The sequence below is a fragment of the Giraffa tippelskirchi genome, chromosome 10, assembly GCF_054371585.1.
Source record: "Giraffa tippelskirchi isolate mGirTip1 chromosome 10, T2T-mGirTip1v1.2.pri, whole genome shotgun sequence".
Taxonomy (NCBI): Eukaryota; Metazoa; Chordata; class Mammalia; order Artiodactyla; family Giraffidae; genus Giraffa; species Giraffa tippelskirchi.
The window spans coordinates 106,449,405-106,466,270 of NC_137284.1; the positions used below are offsets into that span (position 1 = coordinate 106,449,405).

Consider the following 16,866-nt stretch of genomic DNA (forward strand, 5'->3'; position numbering starts at 1 on the left):
TGAGAACTCAGCCTGTTGGATGTTGACAGTTGCGCAGTGCTTTGAGTGCCTTTATCCCATGCTAAGAAGTATGTACACATAAGTGTTTTGTAAAAACTTGTGAAAATGAGTAAAAACTCTTTAGGATTAGAAAAATGTGTTACCTTAGCTACAATTTAATTTGTAAATCAGTAAACACAGAACAGGTCATGATAAGAATATAGCTCATTACTGACATCAGAGTAATTGGAGACAATTTACTTTCTTTATCCCTGTTTCTTTTACAGTCCATCAATATTATGGAACTGACTTTACAAAAGTATGGAAGTTATGAAAAATTTGAACAGGCCACCGGTGGTAGCCTGCTATCTAAAACTCGAATCTGGAGTCATGTTAGGAAGTACATGATGAAAGAAGGCTGCATGGGTGAGGTATGAAATCATGAGTGAACATGATGAGTTGACTGAACGTTGTAACTCTCAGTGCTACATGGTTTTTCTTTTTTTTTTTTTCCTACGGATTTTGTTTTCTCAACATTATTTTACTCATTAAATAAGTCATCCAGATTTCTCATTAAATATAAATTTAAGTTTTTGTTGCATTGGATTGTTGTGTTCAGTTTTTTCTATTTTTCCTCTCATTACCATTTTTGTGTAGCTTGTGGGAGTATATGAATTGGTTTATGAAAATTACTAAGGAAGAGATTTGCCACAGTGGCTTTTCTTATTAATGGCCAGTTCCTAGTGTTCAGTCTCAAAATAAGCTTTGACCTAGCAGTGACTAGGACTCTGGCTCCTGCACCTTCCTTTGCATCATTTCATCCCAGGGACTATATTTAAGAGCAGAGCAGAGGCACAATTTCAATTCTCTGTGCCTTCCTCTGCATAGCTATGTACTTCTTTTTCAATCTAGTAAAGGTTCTTGAGTTCCCCAAACCTCAAAATTCCAAGGGTCAAAGTGATTGATTCTGCATTTCAGCGTTGTGGTTTCTGGTGTAAACAAAAGAAAAAGGTGTTAATTTATGGGTCTGTTGTTGTCTGTGAAAACTTTCTCCCCCTGCCTTCTATGTTTCGTCTTGTGTGTGTATTTTAATTTTTGCTTCTTAGATTGTAGTTCATCTCACTGAGGACCTGCTTTCCCGAGCTTCCATGACAGTAGTAAATGGATGTCCGACATTGACCATCAATGTTTCCATGGCACGAAAGCACTGGCTGGAAGGAATGCTGAGGCATGAAATAGGTAGGCGACCACCCTTCTCCATTGATTCAGTTGTAACAACAAATTACCTCAAGCACCTGTTTTTTTATAATTTTTTTTTTTTTTTAGTAATATTTGGCCAAAAGTGATGAAATTGTTAGGTGTCACTTGAACTTACAGTGAGATATTAGTGTCTCATTTCAAATTAAATTTTTTAGGGTACTATGTGAATGGAGAGCCATGTAACTCTTCTGGATTTCAGTTCGGGCTTCCCTGGTGGCTCAGATGGTAAAGCATCTGCCAGTTCACCCACTTTCAACTGAGCGAATGGAATTAAGTGACCTCTGAGATTCGTTTCAAATATCAAGTTTATAATTCTTCTCTTAAAAAAGAAAATAAATTGCCTTAAAAGTTACACCTCTTCTAATGAGAAATACAATCCTTCTGAAGGCAGTGTACTCAGTCAAACCCAAAGGCATTAGGGTCAGGCCATTTTCTGCTTTGTTTTGATTTGTTAGGTACACATCAATTTGGTTTTAGAACTGTTGGTAGAATCTTTTCTTGGAGAAGAATTATAAAAGGAGAATGAATTTCTTGCTTTTCATGTGCCTTTTGTTCTCCATAGGCACACATTATTTTCGAGGTATTAACAACCTTCAGCAGCCATGGAACAGCTGGACTGGCCGTAAAAAACTTGAACTAAAGCCAAACAACCCCACAGAGGAAGGACTGGCAAGTATTCACAGTGTCCTGTTTAGAAAAGACCCCTTTTTATGGAGGGCTGCCCTCCTCTACTACACTGTCTATCGCGCCAGCCAGATGTCTTTTTGTGAACTATTCAGAGATATTGGAAAGTTTGTCAAGGACCCCAATACGAGATGGGATTATTGTGTACGAGCCAAGAGGGGATGGACTGATACCTCTCAACCAGGTGAGTGTGCCTTAACTGTAGATTTTGTGATTTATTGGGTAACTGTCTATTGATTTTGGTCACATCCTGCTCTTCCCATCATTGAATCCACTCACCTTTGAAAAATTAAACCTTTGTTACCTGAGGTCACTGCTGATTTTCCCAAACCACATTTTGTTAGCATTATTTTGCTCATCTCTTAAGAAAAATTTCAAACCTACAGAAATTGGGAAATAATGATGAACACTTACAATACCCTTCCTCTGGATTTACTAGTTGTTAACATTTTTCCATTTTTGCTTTCTCTCTGACTTTAAAAATAGTATTATTGAGATACATAGTTCATCCATTTTAAATATACAGTTCAGTGGTGTTTATAATATTCATGGAGTTGTGCAGACAATACCACTGTCTAATTCCAGAACATTTCATCACCCCAAAAGAAACTTATCCCATTAGGAGGCATTCCCTTTTCTCTTTCCCCATTGTTCCTATCAATAAATAACCATTAATCTACTTTTATTAGTTTTGCCTGTTTTGGATGTTTCATGTAAGTGGAATCACATGTGACCCTTTGTCGCTGGTTTCTCTCACTCAGCATATTTTTAAAGTTCGTTCATACTGTAGCATGCATCAGTATACTAGTCCCTTTTTATGGCTGAATAATGTTCCAGTGCATGCATATGATGCATTTTATTTATCCTTTCACCAGTTAATGGGCATTTTGGTTGTTTCCACTTTTTGGCTATTATGAATAATGCCATTCTGAGTATTTGTGTACAAATTATATTGCTTATTCTCCTGAGTATATACTTAGGAGTGGAATTTTGGGCTTATAGGTAACTCTGTGCCCAACCTTTTGAGGAACTGCCAGTGTTTCCACAGTGCTGCACCATTTTACAATCCCACCACGGTGTATGAGGATTTCTATTATACCACATCCTCCAAAACACCTACTATCTTCATGTTTTAATTACTATTACAGCCATCCTAGTGGGTATAAAGTGGTTAACTCCTGGTTTTTCTGGTGGCTAATGATATTCAGTATCTTTTCATGTGATTATCGGCTATTTGTGTATTTTCTTTGGAGAACTGTTTAGATCATTTGCCCATTTTTAATTGGTCTGTTTGTCTTTATTATTGAGGTAAGAGTTTTATTTATTTATTTTTTGTATAGTATAGATACAAATCTCTTACCAAATGATGAAATATTTTCTCCTGTAGTATGTCTTTTCACTTTCTTGATGCTATTCTCTCTTTGTTTTTAAAGTTTGTTTTTTTTTTAATGTGGGCCATTTTTTAAGTCTTTGTTGAATTTGTTACAATATTGCATCTGTTTTTTTATGTTTTTGGAGTTTTGGCAAGAGACACATGAGGGGTCTTATCTACCTGCCCATGGATTGGGCCCACACTCCCTGCACTGAAGGATGAAGTCTTAACCACTGGACAAAAAGGGAAGTCCCCTCTCTGTGACTTTTTTAAAAATTATTTATTCATTGGTTTGTTTTGGCTACCCCAGGCCATCCTTGTGGCTTTTCTCCAGTTGCAGCGAGTGAGGGCTACTCTCTAGTTGTGGTGTGTGGGCTTCTCATTGTGGTGGCCTCTCTTGTGTTGGCACACAGACTCTAGGCACACGGGCTTCAGTAATTGTGGCTCATGGGCATAGCTGCTCCATGGCATGTGGGATCTTCCCTGGACCAAGGATCGAATCCATGTTCTCTGCATTGGCAGGCAAATTCTTAACCACTGGACCACCAGTGGTTTTTAAAAGCAAATTGTACACTTGACATTTCATTCCTTAAGAACTTAAGCATGCATCTCCTGAGACTAAAAACATTCTCTTCTACTTAAAATAGTATCATTATCACACTGAAGAAAGTGAGTTTTAATTCAGCAGTATCAACTCTTCCATATACCGTATTTAAATATTCCCAACTCTTCCAAAAATGTCTTTTACAAGATGTTGAAAAAAATCTAGATCTAATCACTGTTCATGCAATACTTTTGGTAGCAATGTCTCTTTAACCATTTTTAATAGGGAGACATCTTGGACACTTTGTTTTTTGTTTCTTGTCATACTAATGTTTTTGTTTTTTTCTAATTTATTTTTTAAGATTTATTTTATACTGGAATATACAGAGGAGCCTGGTGGGCTACAGTCCATTGGGGTCACAAAGAGTTGGATATGACTGAGCAACCGAGCACATGCGCGCGCACACACGCGCGCGCGCACACACACACACACACACACACACACACCCTTGACTAACAGTGTTGTGTTAGTTAAACGTGTACAGTAAAGTTGTTCAGTGACACATATACATATATCTATTCTTTTCCAAGTGCATCACCCATTTAGGTTACTACAGAATTTTACCACAGTTCCCTTTTCTATGCAGCAGGTCCTTACTGGTTATCTATTTCAAATATAGAAGTATGGACATGTTAATCCCAAACAACCAGTTTATCCTTGCCCCCTACCGTTCTCCTTTGGTAACCATGAGTTTGTATTCTAAGTCTGTGATTCTGTTTCTGTTTTGCAAGCAGATGCAAACTTGATTTGTATCATTTTTTTGAGGCACTATATAAGTGATATTAGATCTTTGTATTCCTCTGTCTTCACTAAGGATGATAATCTCCTGATCTATCCATGTTGCTGCAAATGGCTTCTTTTTAATGGCTGAGTGATATATACCATTGTGTACATGTACCACATCTGCTTTATTCATTCCTCTGTCAGTAGACATATTGGTTTCTTCCATTATTATAAATCACACTGCAGTGAACATTGGGGTGCACATATCCTTTACCCATAGTTTCCCCAGATATATGCCCTGGAGTGGCATTGTTGGATCATATGGTAGCTCTCGTTTTAATTTTTTTTGAGGTATTTCCATAATGTCCTCCATAATTTACTTTTTGCTGTACCAATTTACTTTTCTCAACATCCTCTTCAGTATTTATTGTTTATAGATTTTTTTAGTTCAGTTCAGCTCTTTTATTTTTTATATACAGAAAGTTGTTCTAGATCCCATATCTAGTAGATTTTTGATCATGACCATTCTCATTGGTGTGAGGTGATATCTGACTAGTTTTGATTTGCATTTCTCTGATAATTAGCAATGTTGAGAATCTCTCCATGTCCCTTATGGCCATCTGTGTGTGTTCTTTGGGGAAATGTCTGTTAAGGTCTTCTGCCCATTATTAGATTGTGTTGTTTGTTTTGTTTGATATTGAACTGCGTGAACTCTTTGTCTAGTTTCACGATTAATCTCTGCAAATAGTTTCTTCTATTGTGTGGGTTGTCTTTTGTTCATGGTTTCCTCAGCTGTGCAAAAGCCTTTGTGAATAATTAGAACTTATGTGTTTCTTTCAATTTTCATTTTAATTTGAAGTAGATTTAACAATGTTCTGTTAGTTCAGGTGCACAGTAACGTGATTCAGTTATACATGTATATGTGTCTCTTCTTTCTCAAATTCTTCTCCCATTTAAGTTTTTTGAGAATATTGAGCAGAGTTCACAGTGCTATAGAGCAGGTCCTTCCTGGTTATCTGTTTTCAGTATCATAATGTATTGTGAGTCTCTAACTCCCAATTTGTCCCTACCCTTCATCTTTCCCCTTTGGTAATAACCCTAAGTTTGTTCTCTAAGTTTGTGGGTCTATTTTTGTTTTGTAAATAATTTCATTTGTATCTTTTTTTTTTTTTTTAGAGTCTGCATGTCAGCAATTTCAGGTGATATTCATCTTTCCTTATTTGACTGACTTCACTTAGTATGAGAATCTCCAGGTCCATTCATATTGCTGCCGGTGGCATTATTTCATTCTTTTCTGTGGCTAAGTACTATTCCATTTGGCATGTGTATCAGATCTTCTTTACCCCTTACTCTGTTGATGGAAAAACAGGTTGCTTCCATGTCAGTTGCTGTAAACAGTGCTGAAAACACATTGGGGTGCCTGTATCCTCTGAGCCGTGGGTTTAGGCAGATGTACCTAGGAGTGGGATTGCCGGAGCATGTGCTGTCTCTATTTTTAGTTCTTAAGGAACCTGCATAGTGTTCTCTGTACTGGCTGTACCAGTTTACATGCCCAGCAATAGTTAGGATTCCGTTTTCTCCATACCCACTCCAGCTTTTATTGTTCATAGATGTTTTGATGATAGCTGTTGTGACTGATGAGAGATAGTATCTCATTGTAGTTTTGATTTGCATTCCTCTGGTAATTAGTGATGTTGAGCATCTCCACATGCCTCTTAGTTCTGCATGTGTTCTCTGGAGAAATGTCTGTTTAGGTCTTCTGCCTGTTATTTGATTGCATTGTTTGCTTTTATTGATACTGAGCTGCATGAACTCTTTGTATATTTTAAAGATTAATCTCTTTTTGGCTGATCCTTTGCAAATCTCTTCTCCCATTGTGTGGGTGATCTTTCCTTTTGTTTTGGTTTCTTCAGGAGTGCAGAAATTTTCATTTTATTTAGGTCCTATTTGTTTAATTTTTATTTGAAGTATAGTTGATAAACAATGTTGTTAGTTGCAGATATGAAGCAAAATGCTTTATACATATGTATGTATCTGTAGTTTCTCAATTTTTTCCCCATTCAGATTATTAGAGAATATTGGCACAGAGCGCTGTGCTATACAGGAGGTCCTTCGTTATCTGTTTTCAATAATGTAGGTTATATATGTCAATCCCGAACTCCTGATTTATCCTTGCCCTCCACCTTTACAATTCAGTAACCATATGTGGGTTTTCTAAGTTTGTGAATCTCTTTCTGCTTCGTGAATTGTGTCATCTCTATCAATCTTACTTAGATGCTTCATGTAAGCAACTTCAGATGATATTTCTTTCTCTGTTTGACTTACTTCACTTAGTATGACAATCTTCACGTCCGTTCAAGTTGGTGCCAGTGGTATTATTTCATCCTTTTCAATGCCTGAATAAGATTCCTTTGGAAATATGTACAACATCTTCCTTATACCTTCTTCTGTCAGTGGATATTTAGGTTACTTCCATGTAGTGCATGGGATCATAAGAGTTGGACACGACTTAGGGACTAAACAACAACGAAAACTTAACGTTTGTCGTTGTAAAGAGCTCTACAATCAACACTTGGCTACCATTATCATTTTAGACCAGGGTTTCTGCCAGATAAGTGCCAAGGAGTGAGATTGATGGGTCATAGGGTACCTCTATTTTTATTCAAGTAACCTCCATTTGTTTCTGCAGAGTGGCTGTTTCAGGTTTCCATTGCTTTTAACAGGGTAAGAGGGTTCCTTTTTCTCAGTATCCCTCTCCAGCTTTTATTCTTTGAAGACTTTATGGTGGTGGCCATTCTGAGTACTGCCAGGGGATATATCTAGTTGTCCTTTTGATCTACAATTCTTCAATAACAACCCAAATAGAGCATATTATCTTATGCCAATTTTGTGTTTAAAACTGTGAGATGAACATAATACCTCTTGAAATTGGCTACGTAAGTCTGTTCTCTTATAAATTACATTTCTCAACTACCCTAACACATTTGTTCAGGGCAGGTATCTTTCACCACCTCCCAGTCTTTCTGAATATGATGTGCCCTTTTGTGCCTGTTTTAAAGGTGTAGCTATAAGAAACAGCCACATGGAGGCAGGCTTTACTGATGCCCAAGTCTGTGACTCAAGAAACTAGAGCCTTCTGAAACTTATTTTTCCTGGGTCATAAATGAAAGTAGAGATACCCTGGAGAAGGGCATTGTAACCTGCTCCAGTATGCTTGCCTGGAGAATTCCAAGGACAGAGGAGCCTAGCGGGCTAGAGTCCATAAGTTTACAAGGACTCGGAAGCTACTGAGGCCACGTAGACCCCAACCAAATGAGAATGCAGTGTGACCCAACACACAGCCCAGGCTTTCTGTGCCTTACTTCCCTTTAACTTCTCCTTCAGCCCAAGAGCTCTGTGCGGGGTGCTGTGATGCATACCTGGGGTGACTCGAAGGAAGGAGGCTAGAGACCAGGAGACGGGGAACAAGGTGACTTTTCCAAGTTTTTCCAGTCCACAGAGTCTACCTTCCTTTGCAGCACTAGGCACCTTTGGCTGTGGGATGTGCCTGCTGGATCTGGAGATTGTGCTCCCATCCAAAGGGAACAGGGCACTAAACGTCCAAGGCAAGGTTATTTGCTGGCACAGCCTTCCCAGATCCTTCAGCCCTCTGCCAGCCCTGGCTTGGGACAGAGGCCTGCTCTCACCATCTGGATGTGGATCTACCGGGATGCCGAGGATCCCATGGAGGGGGGCAGGCATTGTTTTTTTAATTTAAATTTTTGTTGATACTAAAGTATAAATGATTTATAGTGTCACATTGATTTTAACTGCACACACATGGTTCAGTATCAGAAAGATAGAGATCAACTCTTTTTAGGCTTCTTTTCCCATAGAGTTGTGAGCGTTTTCAGTCTGTTCCCTGTGCTGTACACCAGGTCCTTTTTAATGATCTATTTCAAATGTATAAATAGGTACCTGTTAATTACAATGACCTAATGGAATTCCTTGCTCCTGCACCTTCTCTTTTTGGGCATCATATGGATTTTTTTTTTCTCTGTGAGCCTTTTATATATTCTCAAGCTCTTTTTTTTTTTTTTTTTTTTTTTGCTAAATCTTACTTTTCACCTCTAAGTGTTATCATAGAATATGTGTCTTTCTCTGATTTGTTCACACAGTATATGTTCTGCAGGTCCAGCCATATATCCCCAAATGGAATTATTCCATTCTTTTTTTGGGAGGAGTAGTATTCCTTTGTGTGTTCGTACCTAAGCTTATACATCCCTGCCTCTAGTGATAAACATTTTTGTTGCTTTTCTGTCTGGGCTGTTGCAAACTGTGTGGCAGTCAAGGGTGGCGTGCGTGTATCTTTATGCATTGCAGTTTTGTCCCTTTACCAGCCAGGAATGCAATTGCTCAATTATCAGGTGACTATATTTCTTTCCCTGAGAAGCCTCCGTCCTGTTCTGCTGCTGTCTGTTAGCAGTTCCATTTCCTGCCACATTGTACGAGCGTTCTTTTTGTGCAGGCCTCTCTCCATCATCTATTGTGTGTAATCGTTCAGTGGTGGGCATTTTGTCGACAGTCAGGGAATACATCCCTTTGTTCTTTTGATTTGCAGTTCTCTGGTAAGGAGCGTTATGGTGTGTGTTTTCCTGGGAAACTTTTTTGTATATAAGAGGATGTGATGAAAATTGACCTCTTGAAAGTGGCTTCTGGCAAGCCTGCCCTCCTATGAATTCTGTTTCTCATACCTTCACCGGGACATTTCTGGATGGCAGGTATGCTTGTCCACCTCACAGTCCTTGCATACGTGGTGTACTCCTCAGTGCCTGTATTAACGGTGTAGTTACGAGAAACGGCCACCAGGCGGCAGGCTTCTTCAGCAGGCATCCAGAGTCATTCTCCAAGGTTTTTTTTTTTCCCCTAGCCCTGGGTTGTGAATGAGAGTGGAATGTGGCAAAACACAGAGCCGAGGGCTTGTGTGTGTTTTCCTCTCCCTTCTGCTGCCCCGGGTGAATCCAAACCCTCGAAGATATCTCTGCAGGTTGGTGTGAGCCATACTTGGGGCAACTCTAAGGAAGGAGGCTAGAGATAGGGAAGCCATCAGCAGAAGAGGAGGAGACCGGTGACTCTTCAGAGCTCTTCCAGTCCATGGAATCCACCTGCCTTGGTGAGCACTAGGCAAAAATAGGCTGTGGGATGTGCCCGCTGGATCTGGAGATTGTGGTCCCATTCAAAGAGGACCAGGCACTACAGCTCCAAGCAAGGTCATTTGCTGGCACAGCCTTCCCATCTCCTTCAGCCCTCTGCCAGCTCTGCCTTCAGACACAAGCCTGTTCTGACCAAGTGGCTGTGTATCCATCGGGACCATGAACATCCTGTGGAAGAGGGTAGGCATGTTTTTTCTTTATTATTTAATTTTTAGTTTACATTGAAGTATAGCTGATTTACAATGTCATGTTTATCTTTGCTGTGCACCCACATGGTTCAGATTCAGATAAATAGAGATCTACTCTTTTTAGGCTTCTTTTCCACAGATTTCTTAGGCTTTAGAGTCTAGTTCCCTGTGCTGTGCACTAGGTCTTCTTTGAGGATATATTTCAAATCTATAACTGGGTACCTGTTAATCCCAATAACCTAATGGAATTCCCTGCTCCTGCACCTTCTTCTCTTTTGGGGAACCATATGTTTTTTTTTTTTTTTCTCTGTAGTCTCTTTTGTTTTCAAAGCTGCTCTTATCTTGATAAATCTGAATTTTCACCTCTGAGTGTTATCATATGGTATTTTTTTCCCTCTGGTTGTGTTCATGCAGTATAATGTTCTGCTGGTCCAGCCATGTGTCCCCAAATGGCATTATTCCATTTCTTCCTTGGGAGGAGTAATATTCCTTTGTGTGTTTGTACCTAAGCTTCTATATCCCTGCCTGTCATGATGGACATTTTTGTTGCTTTTTTGTCCTGGCTGCTGTAACCATGCCACACTGAAAGGTGGGCTGCGCAGGTTTTTATGCATTGCGGTTTTGTCCCTTTACTGCCCAGGGATGCAGTTGCTCGATTATCAGGTGACTCTGTATTTCTTTCCCTGAGAAGCCTCCGTCCTGTTCTGCTGATGTCTATTAGCAGTGTCCATTCCCCACCACATCCTAGGAGGGGCCTGTTTGTCCCTTTCCGGCATCAGTTGTGTGTAATCATTCGGTGATGGCCATTCTGTTGACTGCCAGGGGATCCTGGCAGGTCTTTGTCCTTTTGATTTGCATTTCTCCACTAAGGAGTGATACAGTGTGTATTTTGGTGGGACAGTTTTTATGTATAAGAGGGTGTGATGAAAATTGACGTCTTGAAGGTGGCTTCTGGGAAGCCTGCCTTCCTATGAATTCTGTTTCTCATACCTTCACCGGGACATTTCTGGATGGCAGGCATGCTTTCCTGCCTCACAGTCCTTGCACACATAGACGGTGTACTCATCAGTGCCTGTTTTATGGGTGTAGTTACAAGAAACCGGCCACCAGGCAGCAGGCTTTCTTCATGCCTGAGTCTGTGACTCAGGCATCCAGAGTCATTATGAAAGTTTGTCTTTTTTCCCTGGGTTGTGAATGAGAGTGGAATGTGGCAAAACACACAACTCAGGGCTTGTGTGTGTTTCTTTCCCCTCCCTTCTCCTACTGGCCCAAGTGAATGCCAAGTCCTCGAAGATCTCTGTGCAGGGTGGTGTGAACCATACATGGGGCAACTCTAAGGCGGCTAGAGATAGCGAAGCCATCAGCAGCAGAGGAGGAGACCGGGTGACTTTTCAAAGCTCTTCCGGTCTACAGGGTCCACCTGCCTTGGTGGTCACTAGGCAAAAATAGTCTGTGGGATGTGCCTGCTGGATCTGGAGATTGTGGTCCCATTCAAAGAGGACCAGCAACTACAGCTCCAAGCAAGTTCACTTGCTGGCACAGCCTTCGCATCTCCTTCAGCCTTCTGCCAGCCCTGCCTTCGGACACAAGCCTGTTCTGACCGTGTGGATGTGTATTCACCCGGACCCCAAGGATCCCATGGAAGAGGGTAGGCTCTTTTTAAAATATTTTTAGCTTATAGTTAATTTACATTGTCGTGTTTATTTTCCCTGTGCACCCACATGGTTCAGTTTCAGGTAGAGATCTACCCTTTTTGGCTTCTTTTCCATAGATTTGATAGGGTTTTGAGTCTAGTTCCCTGTGCTGTGCACTAGGTCCTCTTTGAGGATATATTTCATATCTATAACTGGGTCCCAATAACCTAATGGAATTCCCTGCTCCTGCACCTTCTCTTTTGGGGCACCATATGTTTTTTTTTTTCTCTGTAAGTCTCTTGTATGGTAAAGCTGCTCTTATCTTGATAAATCTGAATTTTCACCTCTTAAGTGTTATCATACATTATTTTTTTTTCCTCTGGTTGTGTTCACGCAGCATAATGTTCTGCTGGTCCAGCCATGTGTCCCCAAATGGCATTATTCCATTTCTTCCTTGGGAGGAGTAATATTCCTTTGTGTGTGTGTACCTAAGCTTCTATATCCCTGCCTCTCATGATGGACATTTTTGTTGCTTTTCTGTCCTGGCTGCTGTGTAAACCGTGCCACAGTCAAGGGTGGGGTGCATGAGTCTTTATGCATTGCAGTTTTGTCCGTTTACTGGCTAGGAGTGCAGTTGCTCCATTATCAGGTGACTCTATATTTCTTTTCCTGAGAAGCCTCCATCCTGTTCTGCTGATGTCTATTAGCAGTGTCCATTCCCCGCCACATCATAGGAGGGGCCTGTTTGTCAAGGTTCCTTTCCAGCATCAATCATGTGTAATCATTTGGTGATGCACATTCTGTTGACTGTCAGGGGATCCAGGTCTTTGTCCTTTTGATTTGCAATTCTCCACTAAGGAGTGGTACAGTGTGTATTTTGGTGGGACAGTTTTTATGTATAAGAGGGTGTGATGAAAATTGACCTCTTGAAAGTGGCTTCCGGGAAGTCTGCCCTCCTATGAATTCATTTTCTCATATCTTCGCAGGGACATTTCTGGATGGCTGGTATGCTTTCCCGCCTCACAGTCCTTGCACACGTGGTGTACGCCTCAGTGCCTGTTTTATGGGTGTAGTTATGAAAAATGGACACCAGGGGGCAGGCTTTCTTCATGCCTGAGTGTGAGACTTGAGCATCCAGAGGCATTCTGCAAGTTTTTTTTCCCACCCCCTAGGTTGTGAATGAGAGTGGAATGTGGCAAAATACACATTCCAGGGCTTGTGTGTGTTTCTTTCCTCTCCCTTCTCCTTTTGGCCTAGGGGAATGCCAAGCCCTCAAAGATCTCTGTGCTGGGTGATGTGTCCATACTTTGGGCATCTCTAATGAAGGAGTCTAGAGATAGGGAAGCCATCAGCAGAGGAGGCCAGGTGCACCTCAAAGCTCATCTGGTCCACAGAGTCCACCTGTCTTGGTGGGCATAGCCAACTGTTGGCTGTGGGATGTGCCCACTGGATCTGGAGATTGTGGTCCCATCTCAGGAGGACCAGGCACTACGGCTCCAAGCAAGGTCATTTGCTGGCACAGCCTTCACATCTCCTTCAGCCCTCTGTCAGCCCTGGCACACGAGCCTGCTCTGACCATGTGAATGTGTAATCAATCACCAGACTGCAAGGAACCCCTGGACTAGGGTAGGCTTTTTTTTTTAAGTTTTAGTTGATACTGAAGTGTAGCTTATTTACAGTGTCACTTTATTTTTCCTGGCACCCACATGGTTCAGTTTCAGATAGAGATCTACTCTCTTTAGGGTTCTTTCCCCATAGTTGTTAAGATTTTGGGTCTAGTTTCCTGTGCTATACACTGCTTAGTCACTCAATCTTGTCTGACTCTTTGTGACCCCATGGACTGTAGCCCGCCAGGCTCCTCTGTTCATGGGATTCTCCAGGCAAGAATGCTGGAGTGGGTTGCCATGTCCTCCTCCAGGGCATCTTCCCAACCCAGGCATCAAACCCAGGTCTGCCGCATTTCAGATGGATTCTTTACTGTCTGAGCCACCAGGGAAGCCCGTGCTATACACTAGGTACTTTTTGGTGATCTCTTCAAATGTATAAATGGGTACATGTTAAACCCTAATGACCTAATGGAATTCCCTGCTCATGTATCTTAGTTTTCACATGTAAGTGTTATCATAGAATATATGTCTTTCTCTGATTTTGGTCACATGGTATAATGTTCTGCAGGTCCAGTCATGTGGTCCCAAATGGCATTATTCCACTTCTTGTTCATGAGTAGTAGTATACATTTGTGTGTTTGTACCTAAGCTTCTATATCCCTGCCTCTCTCGATGGACATTTTTGTTGCTTTTCTGTCCTGGCTGCTGTAAACCATGCTGCAGACAAGGGTGGGATGCGTGTGTCTTTAAGCATTGCAAAACATTGCGGTTTTGTTGTTTTACTGGCTAAGGGTGCAGTTGCTCGATTATCAGGTGGGTGACTTTCTTTCTCTGAGAAACCTCCATCCTGTTCTTCAGTGTCTGTCAGAGTTTCCATTCCCTGCCACTCTGAGGACGCCCCTCCCTAGCATTTATCCTGTGCAGATATTTGGTGATGTCCATTCTGCTACTGCTAGGGGGATACACCTTGTCGTTTCGATTTGCAGTTCTCCAGTAAGGAGCATATCGTCTGCATTTTCTGGAACACATTTTTGTGTATAAGAATATGTGATGAAAATTGACCTCTTGATATTGGCTTCTGGAAAGTCTCCCCTGTTATGTATTCCCTTTCTCATGCCTACTCTGGGACACCTGGGTATGCCCAGTATCCTTGAACTCCTAAATGCTTGTGAATATAGTCGATTTACATTTCACTGTGCATCTACTTGCTTATTTATATTCAGATATAGGTTTACTCCTTGTTTTTTTCTAATTTAATATGTGACTTGTTATATGCAGAATTGTTTCTCATTTAGTTCCTAGAATTTCTGAGCTTTGTCAGATTGCGGAGCCAGCAATGTGGGTGGGTTCCTGACACAGTTGGGTGTGATGTTGGAGGTGAAGCTCCCAGTGGGCTCACTGGCCTTTGACACAGTTGGTAGTTGGTCTGTTGTGTCCTGACATTTTTGTTGGCTCACTGGTAAGTGGGACCTGATCTACAATGCTGGCTAAGATGCCCAAAGTGTCTTGAGCTGTTGTCCTGCTGGTGGCTGAGGTCCACCAGGTGTTAGGACTGGTCTCACCTGCTGCTGGCTGGGCTGAGTCCTAGTACAGGAAGCTGCCATTGTCCTGGGGCTTGTATATGTCTGCCTACGGTTGGGATTTATTTCTGCCTGGCTTATTGCTTGGTCCAAGATGACCCAATATTGGTGCCTACAGGCTGGTGAGTGGGGTGGGCCTGGGGCTTGGTCACAAGGCTGTAAGCTGCAGGGAGGATTCCAAAACAGTGCTTCCCAGCACCAGTTCTGAGATGGTAGAACCAACTCCCCAAAGTGGCCATCACCAGTGTCTAGGTCCCCAAGGTGACCTCTGCCTTTCTGGGAGACTTTTTAGGATTGACAGAAGTTCTGACCAGGCTCCTTTCAAATTACTGCTCCTTCTCTGGCTCTCAGAGCATGTGAAATTTCATGGGCACCTTTTCCTTTAAGAGTGGAGTCTTTCTTTTCCACAGTGTCTGGATCTCTCCAGAGTAAGTCCTGCTGACCTTCAAAGCCAAACATTCTGGGGTCTTGTCTTCCCCACACAGGACTCCTTGGCTGGGGAGGGTGATGTCTGGCTTATTCCCCTGCTCCTGGTAAAGGATCTCTGTACCTGCCATTAGTCTTCCATTTGTAGGTCTCCCACCTATACTGCGATCTCTCCCCTCCTACTCACCTAGCTGTGGTTCCTCCTCTGTATCTTTTGTTGTAGAAATATTTTCTGGTAGGTTTTGGTTTTTCTCATTGATACTTGGCCTATAAATTGTGTAATTTTGGTATGCCTCTGAGAGGAGGTGTGCTTAGGGTCTTCCTAGTCCATCATCTTGGGAACTCTTGAACAATAATTTCTTAATATATGACTCTCCATTTGGTAGAATTCTAGTTCCTGCTAGTCCATTTAAACCTAGAGCAAAATTTTTAAAAATTTATACATGTCATGTCATGATGGGAGAAAGGTTTTCTTTGTAAGTAGAACACCATTTTTTATCTAGGCTCAGATCTCATTCCTAATTTTCATATCACATTTCATATTCTTTACAAATTCAAGTCTAGTTTTTGGTTTCATTGGGGGGAGGAGGAGTATCAAAATCATCTACAGTTAATTTTAATACAGGGTACTATTTAAAAAAAAAAAGGATTTCTGAAATCCCGTGTCTCCAGAGTGTCTCCTTGAAACTTAACTGCTCTGCAGCTTACCTTCCCCAGCCTTCCCCACCCAGATGCCTTCAGTGTATCATGGGAGTTAAGTTTATGATCAAATGGAGGGTGGGATAATTATGAATCATGTATTTTAAATTACTAGTGTTTCTTTAGGGGAAAATGCTATTTTGATGATGGGGAGTCAGGGAAAAGGAATTCTTAAAGGGAAGCTACTCAGCTGCACTATCTGTGGTAGTTCTCAAGACCTTACACTTTACATTTTATGTTACGATGCTGCACTATCTGTGGTAGTTCTCAAGACCTTACACTTTACATTTTATGTTACGATGATAGTTAAATTTCTAATTTTGCTCCACCCCTTTTTTTGTTATACACAGGACTGATTCCTCTAGTAAAGTGAATGGGCTGGTATCTAGTTACTTAACTTCTTTAAACATCAGAAAGTAAACACTATTTTGGGTCCTTCAGGGTGTTTCAGTAAAGACCAGGTATACTTGGATGGTATCCTGCAAATCCTCCGCTATAGAGAGACCATTGACTTCCATCTTCTGACCACCCTGGGGAAGGTGAGTGAGACCAACGGCACACAATTCCCAGACACACCAGGTCAGCATTTCTTCCAGCTCATTTCATGGTTAAATAGGTCTCAAGCTGAAACTCTTTAACAATAAAATCATATTCCTTATGTGATAATAAGAGGGAAGAAATACGGTTCTGTCATAGAATCAAGTTACAATATTTCTTTGTGGACAGTAAGAAAAAGAAGGACATTTGGAATCATTAATTTTTATATGCATATTTTTCTAAAATAAAGTGAGCTGCAGGTATAACTCTACTCCCCTTCATGTGCTAGCATGATCTCCCAAGAACAAGGATATTCTCTGACATGACCATATGATTATCTGAAGAAATTTATCATTGATTCCATATAATGCCTGAAAAAAG

The 16,866-nt window shown here is 41.2% G+C and overlaps 2 protein-coding genes across 62 annotated transcripts in view; one reads left to right on the plus strand and one right to left on the minus strand.

The window, feature by feature from the left end:
- ANLN (anillin, actin binding protein) overlaps positions 1-16,866 on the minus strand; it is a 159,195-nt gene that overhangs the window by 108,194 nt on the left and 34,135 nt on the right. The window lies entirely within an intron of this gene.
- Positions 1-16,866, plus strand: part of MATCAP2 (microtubule associated tyrosine carboxypeptidase 2) — a 76,040-nt gene that overhangs the window by 54,961 nt on the left and 4,213 nt on the right. For 17 of the 44 annotated variants that reach the window (XM_081534218.1, XM_081534225.1, XM_081534221.1 and 14 more), the window contains 4 exons: positions 267-410; positions 1,086-1,218; positions 1,802-2,107; positions 16,390-16,487. In XM_081534218.1, coding sequence (XP_081390344.1) covers positions 267-410; positions 1,086-1,218; positions 1,802-2,107; positions 16,390-16,487 — 681 coding nt within the window. The other 27 variants (XR_014066758.1, XR_014066770.1, XR_014066765.1 and 24 more) reach the window with 16 other exon arrangements.